The 9,626-nt window shown below is 40.3% G+C and overlaps 1 protein-coding gene across 2 annotated transcripts in view; it reads right to left on the minus strand.

Annotated features, from left to right (window-relative positions):
* Positions 1–3,426, minus strand: part of LOC101470827 (melanopsin-A) — a 33,731-nt gene extending 30,305 nt beyond the window's left edge. The window contains exon 1 of one of the 2 annotated variants that reach the window (XM_004556591.6): positions 3,075–3,426. In XM_004556591.6, coding sequence (XP_004556648.1) covers positions 3,075–3,197 — 123 coding nt within the window. In that variant the 5' untranslated portion in view covers positions 3,198–3,426. The remainder of the gene's footprint in view (positions 1–3,074) is intronic. The other variant, XM_012920598.5, reaches the window with a different exon arrangement.
* Between the last annotated feature and the right edge of the window lie 6,200 nt (positions 3,427–9,626).

Below are 9,626 nucleotides of genomic sequence, written 5' to 3' on the forward strand. Positions count from 1 at the left end.
GATTAATGCCGATCACATGACGACGAGGAAGGAAGGAAACAGCGAGCTGCATAGCACGGAAGGTTCCTCGTCCTCTATGCATTTTCCTACGAGACTTACAGACTAAAATGTTATCTTTATACTCTTGATAGTTAATATGTCTGTGAACGCATACTAAAGCCAGACGCACCAGTATCGCTGAGTTTTTCCTCATCGCTGAAAAACAGCTAATACAAATGTAGTGGTCTAGTGACTGTTTAATGAACAGTGAGATAAGACAGGCAAAGAAAAATAAATGAAGTGAAGCATAAAATTAAGATAAGGGATATATGAGATTGTGAGAGACATCGAAGAAGAGGAACACGAAGAAGAAAAATTATAGGAGTTGAATCTGAATGAAATTAAGACATTTCTTTTGTTTTTAATAATAATAAAAATAAGAAGAACATAGATGCTCATATTTATATCAGTATTTGTTTTATTCTGATTGGACGCTCCATACAAACAAAATGTTTGAACAGCAGGTGGGTGGAGCTGCTGTGCTCACAGACAGAGCTGTGTGCTCCAGATGACTATATTAGGGATATCCCCTCTCTTTGACAATGAGCGAAGAGTAGAAAAAACTGAGCTCTGAAGCATGAGCTTTTGGCTCACACCGATTACTTACAAATGCTAACCTCAATTTTGAAGATTTGTTTAATTTGAAAATGTGAAGTTGTAACAGTCAGTACTGACGAAAATAAGAAAAAGCACTGTAGGTCCCTCTTAAATATCTGTAAACATAAAGAGTTTTCAAGCTCAGTATCTTCCCCACACACATGCACAGGCACTGATGAATCTGTGTGCAAAAATTATTAAATCAACATCCCTCTGATGCAGCCATATATGATAAACATAACTGCAGGAGTTCTATGTTTTTATTAAAAACAATTCTGTAGCCACTCAGATATCAGTGAGCTATAGACTTCTGCACATATTAGGAAATAGGAACCATCTCTTATATTTAAAGAGGATCTTATAGTCAGTTCTATACTATAAGTTCATCTTTAATCAAGCGCCTTTGATGCTTTTGTTTAGCAGTTCAGAAAAACAATATTGGCATAATCCCTTAAAAGGTTTTTTCTGTGAGTAAAATATCTGGGTGAAATCTGGTTGTCAGGAATTAATAAAAGATCATCTAAGAAAATTAGTTATTGGATTTTGTTTTGTGTTGATGTTAGTGCACTGATGTGTGTTGGACATTCACAACCACAACTGACCAACAGGCTGCTGCAAGGAACGTCCATCCAGTTTTTAAAAAATATGTTAAGGTTGTATATTTGCACAATTAAAACCTCATATTCTGGATTTATTCTAGGGCTTAGTTGACTTAACTTTAATCATGTCCTGTCACTCCCATATCTACTGAATGCAAACATAAACAAATAATCAGTAACAGCAATCCAGCAGCCTATTCTATCTCTTTTAAGTGGTAATAGCCTTTTTTCCTTCAGTTGTTCTGAGGCTTAACGGGATTGATAAATGCTGCAGTAACTGCTCAGCTGATTATCTGCTCACTGAATCTGCCACACCTCAAGAGCAAGTTGTTAATCAGCCTATCAGCATGTTGGCAGAGAAAAGGTTCTCTGCGTCTTCAGAGGCAAACTCTTGTGTTTACCAGGTATCAAAACACGATTACAAAAGGCCACCCACTCACTCATGCTCTATCATAGTCTCCTTTTTAAGACACAAAGCCACATGCACGTATCATATCAGCACTCACACGAGCTGTGCTCAAATGTATGTGCATCCATGCGCACTAACACGCATGGACATTTTAAACTGGCTTATGTCCTTGTAGAGATTGCGGATTAGATAGATAATTAACAAAATGCCACAAACAGTGGAAAGAAGAAAAGAGAATCCTAGAGAGGAAGATCAAAATGAAAACCACATTTTTATCCGGAGCAGAAGATCCCATCTGTTTCTCCAGAAGCTACCCCCAGGCACGGCTCTGTTATCAGCTTTTCCCAGCACTCCCGTGAACACCAGACCACATAAATACAGTGGTTAAAGGCTGCAAGTCTGAGCTTCAAATTCAGAATCCAAACTATACCATTCCCACTTGTTGAACTACATCCAGTGTATCACTTCACCCATGTGTTTCTCAGTACATCTTTAAATCTCCTTTTATAAATCATTCTTAGTCAAGGTCAAAATGGGCTCATGTGGGGCAAAGTTAAACAGTATCTTGTGTTCTATATTCAGTACACACAGATCGTCTAGACGATCACGATGCTACAGATCTGTTTGGGATTTTTTGGATGCGGTGGGTAAACTAATCCTACTCTGAATCAGAGAGGGAGACAAAGAGAAATAGAATCTGATATATACTTGAGGCTGGGTAATGCTTTCCAGCTTGAAAATAACTGTAAATAAGGTAACAGAGGTGTGGACGACTTTAAAACAAATTTCTAAAGCAATTACAAGAAAACAATTAAAATCACTTATCGGTTTGTTTCCATGTGCCTCTGTGCGGACAGAATTTACAAAAAAAAAAACCCAAAAAAACAGTAAAGTTACGTTAAGTCACCTGGAATATTAAAGAACTGTTATTAGTTATTAAGTGGATGATGTCCCTGCAAACTGGTATATGAGGACTATTATAAGAAAACTACACGAGGAACAGGTTAAAATTGATTCGCGCTCTCACCACAGAAGTTAAACCCTAAATACACCCACAGCATCTCTTTACAGCCTCAGCGGAGCAAGCCAGAGAACCACCGGTGATGACGGGATTTGCGCTGCGCTCCTGCTTTCATTCAGGTCCCGCGCTGAATGAACAGAGCGCAGATACGCATGCATGGGGAGGATGCCGCGATTCATTCATTCACAGAGAGGTGACACCTCGCGCACTCTCACTCTCAAACATCTCACGTTTTCTGAATGAAAAAAATAGCGAGTTCCTTTGCCCGTTTTTTCCCCATTTGGGTGGGTTGGTTCACATTTTCGCCTCCTTTACGCATCGATGCAACGCGCAGGGGCTCTCCAGTACAGTCGAGGGATAGTCATTTAAACAAGAAAGGAGAAATCAAGAGTTGTAGCGCGATACTTACAGTTGTAGCCATCGATGAAAGCTCCATGGGCCGGCGAGGGCTGATGGAGGTGATATTCCAGGGTGTACGGGAAGTCGGGTCCGGTGTCGGGAACACCGGTCCAATTAGGAGCTTAGAATCCATTAAAGATCCAAGGTGGTTAATGGAAAAAATAAAGATGTGTGTGTGTGATAAAGTGGAATTGTCAACTGCTGATTCTATATATGAGGTGGTCTAAGAGTCTAAGTGGCTAGTCATTATTCCTACCCTGCTTTCATATCCCACTCTAACAGAAATGTGCTGTTAGTACAGCAGCTGTTGATAGGGTGGGAAAGACCTGCTCTCTCTCTATCTGTGCGTGTGTCTCGCCCAATCCCTTCCCGGGATTGCCTCGGAGTGTGTCAGTGGGTCTGCATATGTACAGGAACACAAGCGGGCTTTAGTTTTTGTTTGTTTATTTAACTTCGAGGAATGAGTGAAGTAGTGTTTCTCCAGATTTGCCTGTTTGCACAGCTTCTCTTCCTACTCCCTCCTGGGTTGGAATTATTATATGTCGTTCCTACTGGTAAGAGTTAAAGTAAGAAAAAACAAAAAGAAGAATTATTCACTAGATTGTTAGCTGCCTCCTCCACATATGGCGTTGAATGGTCATTTATTGCTTTTCTTGTTGGGGAGAACCAAGTTTTATGTTGGCTAGCTACAGCTCGCAAAATACATGCATTTAGGTAACATTAAGTAAAAATCTGTATTTATTGCGTTGCTGAGAAATGATTCATTGTGAATGACCCAATTGCAAACACTAAAGAATGAAGGGATACATTAATCGATGAGGAAAAGAAAAATGTATTTGAGTTGATCTTGTTAGATTTTCATTCTAATGTTGTACTTGTAAAGGAAGTGAAGTAAAAAAAACACACAAAAATGAAGTATTAAAGAAATATGATGACTTAAAGAGATTTTGGGACTGCCTCTTAATCTTCTCATTTTTGTGTCCAATCCTACTGTGAATCACACTTGGAATTGTTTGGATTTACTGGCTGGTTGGTTTCCTGTAAGCACATTCCTGTGCACTTGGGAAATAGTGAACTAAGGAGGTGTATTGCTATCATTAGCCTACTTAGCTATGACTTACAGATCATTGTTTCAAGAAATATTTGTAAATTGCAATTTTATAAAGAAAGCGATTGGAGGCTTGCTCTGCAGTTGCTTCAAAGTCTCTTCATTGAAGCCTTTTAGCTTTATTTTGCTATAAAGCTATATTTTTTTGTTTTATTTTACTAATGTTACTAAAAGAGTTGTTGTTCAAGTCTTGAGCTGAAAGATGAAGCCAGTGCGGAAGCCCCAAAAGCTGAAGTTTATCCATTGGCCATTTGAGGGTAGCTCCAAAAGTAGGTGCATTCACACAAAGTATAACATTAAAATGCCTAAATACCATTTAAACCAGTCTTGATCTCTGTAAATAGTTTCTCTCTGAGTGTAATTGTTAAGCTTTGGATTGTGGCCATGTGCATGGCTGCCACTGTGGCAACACCTAGCTGTCTACTATTGGCTTCTGCTAATTCAAGTCAATGAACTGTGCCACTCAGCTGCAGTTACTTGTGCTTTTGGGATCATTTTACTGGAATTATTATACATTATAGAGACAATATGTGATTTTTGGTGTGTGCACTGCACCCATATAGTTTATTTATTGACTTGGCATGCAAAGCAAGCAGTGCTTGTCCAGTGACATCTAGTAGTAGATCAAAAGAAGTTAAAAACAAAGTGAAAGCAACCTCTGTCCTTCCATGTCAAACAGCATTCTTTCCCACATGCTTCTCTCATTGCCTGTTTGTGGCATCTATTAAATTATTGTGACCAAAGATGAATATTCACTCTGCAAGTAAACAGGCGCTTTGTAATTTATCACCTTAACAAATACGTTTCTTATTACTAACATGTGTCATGCAGAGGAATTAAAGTATGAAAAAGGCTTTAATAAATCCTTTACCAGGTTAAGAAAGAAAGCTTTGATGATGGAGTGGGGATGACTCCAGCCATGTCTGATTGGTGCAACTCCCACCATGGTCAGTAATGCTAGTCACACCTCAGATGCACAGTATGAACCAACATGGTGGTGGACAAATGCCACTTTTGAGGCTTTAAAATGCGGCATCTAGAAATCAACAAGTGATGCTAACTGTTTTTATGATATCTGGTGTTCTCCCACTGTTGCAATGTTTGGTTTGTCTTCCATTTGTTGGTGGTGTCAGTGTCTGCCTTATGAGTCATGACAAATAGTAGGAAAGATGTAGCTATCACCAAAATTTACCAATTTATTACCCAAAACAGCAAAAAAGCAGAAGCCACAATGACTTCATGCAGTGTGTTTATTGGGGTTGCAGTGTGCTAAATGAGTTAAGTGAGTGTTTGAATGTTCAGCATGTGTTGTGAAGTATTACTAGCTGCACTAATTAACTCTTCATATCAGGAACCTGCAAGACAGCATTTAAGGACAAACGGGGGAAGCATAGATCAGGCTCAGTGAAGGCAGAGCGCTATCACACTGGACAGAGTGAACAAAAACTGTATAAACCAACGTATCTGTAAGATCACTTTTTAGATATTCATAATAGCTGATAAATCTGGAAGCCAAAATTTAGATTGCTCAACAACAAAATGTAACAGTTGTGGTACTAATGGGAAGACAGATGAAGCTCTGAGAAAGGTCAGGGGTGCACTGATTTGTCTGTCTTATGACTCCTGGGAAGGTAATGTTGGTTAGCAGTGATACTACAGTGGTAAAGACCGATACATTTACCATGCAGGAGCATGTTTGGTCTCGTCTGCACCAGCTCCGGGGTGAACAATAAAGCATTCATTGCATCTCTGCTGATCCAAGATGACATTTAGGGGAAAACAGTCTCAGGACAGGGAAAGGGAAGAGGCACTCATTGATACAGCAAAAGAAAAATGTTGACAAATTCGTAGAAACTCTCGAGTGTTTCTTCGAATTTGTCAAGAGATTCTTCATGTGAAACCCTTCCTCCCTTTGTTCTCTTTACCTCAACTGCCCTTTTTGCCTTTGGACTTGTTTTTAATTTTTTTTTAGCACATTAAGGCAGACTAAATCCTTCCCCTGTAACCCATTTTAACATGTATATAACTGTCTTTGCTGCGGTCTTTACTTCTCAACAATAACATGTTGAAAATACTTACTAAAGCCCTTTAATGCTCTATAATACACCATAAGTGCCCTTTTAACTGTCTTAACCCTACTTACGTTAACTCCCCTCTGTTATACCACAATCTTGTATGTGAAGAGTATCTACCACCTCTCTCGGGTCGGACGTCTGTGGCTTGAGGGCATCATGCTTTATACATTTCTGTATCTTTCTTTGCAACCAAGTGTCCACACACATTCATACAACATACAAGTTTAGGGTTTTAAGATGTTTAAACATTTTACTTCTGTCTTCTAGACTTTGCACTGAACTTTCTAACAAATAAACTCATCCTTCCTGCATACTTGCTGTTTATTTTGATTTTATGTGTACCGTGTGTATTTATGAGAGTGTATTTGAGGCCCTCTGGCTGCTGTAACACCCACAGAATCGTTGGTCCCATGATTCAGAGTACTGGCTGATATTAAGAGGATCAGAATGTGGGTCTGGACTCACACAACAGTAGCATTATACAAATAACACATTTAATACACAGGACTAAACAGTACCGCTCTGTGTGGCATGATCCTTGCCCTTCCTCCCTCTCTTGCTCAGTCCTGCTCAGGTTATACAGGTTATTCTTTCTCCACGTCATCCATTAGGCTCCTCACATGCAAAAATAATTAGGTTACATTAAAATGACCTGGTTTTAGATCAGGCAACCCATTGTATCCAGGATATTGCATATATTACATATTTGCTTGTTGTTTTACATGTAAATAAACAATATATCAGTTTCGACAACCACAAAATCCTATTAGGCAGCATCCAGTGAAAGTAAACCTAACTCAGTACATTGCAAATAAGCAAACACAAATAATTTAACTGCTAGTGCAACAATAAGCTAAAGTATAAACATAAGCTCCCTCAATGAATTACAACCTTATCGTGATAGAGGGGTTTGTGCATTCCAGTAATCCAAGGAGCTCTGCTGTTATTTGGCCTTTATAGGGTCTTTCAAGGCAAACTGGTCCTGAGTGGGGGGCAAGACAAAGAGTGATGCTAAATCAAAGCAATTTGCTGGACAGCATTGGCGTACCCACACATATAGTGATGGTGCACTGGGAACCACTGGCAGATACCGCCATGGAGACTGGGGACACTAAGTCTGAGTGTGCCATGTTCCCCACCTCCATTGCTGAGATGGCTGCAAGAGTTGTGGCTTCAAGGTTGGTGGTGCCTTTTGTGGCGGTAATCTTAGAACCAGATAGTAGACACTGGAGGTAAAGAATGAGACTTGTTAGGGTTGGTTAGCCCGTGAGACTCCAATGGCTGCTGACAGGTGCTCCCAGTAGAGTGCAAGTCTGGCAGTGGCTGATGCAAAAACACAGGTGTGGGAGGAGTTTGGTGAGACCATGGAATAAGACTTTTGGCTAGCCTCAAAAAGATTCTCATAAAACATTAGAAAAATCAAGAGGGTGAAGTGACACTCTACTCATACTCTATACAGTGGTAGTGGGATTCTGCTGCCCTCAACTGAGGATATAGTCAGGCAGTGGAAGTAACACTTCCAGGATCTCCTCAGTCCCACTGTCATCCATTCTGTAATGGAAGCAGAGTCTAAGGACATGGGGCATGACTGATTAGTTAAAAAAGTGCTCAGTGGCAAAGAGGTTCATCCTTAGCTCGACCTTGATCAGGTGGTAGCTTCCAGCTTGCACAGGAGTGGCTCAAGCAATGAGAATCTGCACTTTCACCTTGACCAAGGCTCTCGTGTGGAAAAGGCTGAAATGTCCACTCTGAGTCTGGGACGAGTTACTACACCAAGTGAATGAGTTTAAATATCTTGTGGTCTTGTTCATGAGTGAGGAGAGAATGGAGCATCAGATTGACAAATGGATTGGTGCAACATCAGGAGTGACGCTTTACTGATTTGCTGTGGTAAAGAGAGAGCTGAGCGTAAATACAAAGCTATCAATTCAATGGCTGAGCTATGTTCCTACCCTCACCTATAATCACAAGCTCTAGGTAGTGACTGAAAGAATGGGGTCACAGATACAAGTATAAATTAATTTATTTTGAAAGGTGGCTGGGCTGTCCATTAGAAATAGGGGGAGGAGCTTGGTCATTCGAGGGACTTGGAGCAGAGCCACTGCTCCTCCAGATCATAGTGAGTCAGTTGAAGTGGTTTGAGCATCTGATTTGGATTCCTCTTGGACATCTGCTAGATAAGTTGTTTAAGGATGTCCTTCAGGGGGAAGCCCCAGGGAAGACCCAGGACTCACTGGAGAGATCATGTCTCTTGCCTAGCTTGGGAACAACTAGATTAACTGGTGCCCCCACAGCCAAACCTGGATAAGCGGCGGAAAATAGATGGATAAAAATGAGCTTGTAGCAATGACCTTATTTCATTTCATAGTAAGTCAAAAAGGGTGTTTATTACCCTGGTTCAAGGTTCACTTTCTCTTTCTTGTATGAAAAATGATTAAAAATAGTTAAAGATAAAAAATACCTTTATGTCGTAAGCACGAGAAAGAATATTCTAATCACCAAAGTTATTCTAATCCCACTTAAGGCTGGTTCCTTATGTGTTCCCCAAGTGGTTGGCGGCAGTTTGTGGAGGTTGGTTCTTGCAGGATGAAATTGGACACAAAAAAGATCTTCACCAAAATACCTCCAAGTTTGGTTGCCAGCAAATGCTAGCTAACTACTAGCTGAGCAGTAGTACAGATTGGAAGAGTATAACATAAATGGAGAAAGATTGCCTTCAAAGTAAATTCAATGCCTTTTGAAAATTCTAAATATTTCAAAGGGCGCAACTTTTAACAAACGAAGCGGTCTCCATGTGTTAGTGTCACATTTTTCACTGCAGCTCTGAGAGGAACTAGACAGTGTTTGTAGACAATCTGCCTCTTTCATTCAAACTACAACTTCAATAACATGCTTGTGACCAAGGAGGTTTTGCCAACCAGTGAATACACATTTTTCCTAGAGCCAGGTGGCTGCCAGGGGCTTACGGTCTGGTTTGCAAGCTTGTACAACTGTGACTTTAGCAATCATTTTCCCAGCGACTGCCATAAATCTCCACTTGCAATCAGTCATAGAGTACTCATTTGTTCCTTTATGATGACTGGTGGTTGCCAGATGGTCGCAGACCGGTTTCTATGCCTGTGTTACTGGGATCTTATTCGCTTTACCCCACTTGCAACAATCACCATGATTGTTGCATTTTCAAAATGGCAGACAAGTTAGCATCACATGCACAGTGGTCGCATGTCTACAGTCCATGCGTAAAACACCTCTCTTGAATTCCTTGAACACTTTTCTGGTGAGTTTATGGGGTCACTCACTCATTCTGGGTCATTTTGAATTAAAAAGTAAGTCAATTTCGGCCGTATGATGTTTTATGATGGAGGATTATCCGTAGTGT

This window comes from Maylandia zebra, linkage group LG8 (genome assembly GCF_041146795.1).
Source record: "Maylandia zebra isolate NMK-2024a linkage group LG8, Mzebra_GT3a, whole genome shotgun sequence".
Taxonomy (NCBI): domain Eukaryota; kingdom Metazoa; phylum Chordata; class Actinopteri; order Cichliformes; family Cichlidae; genus Maylandia; species Maylandia zebra.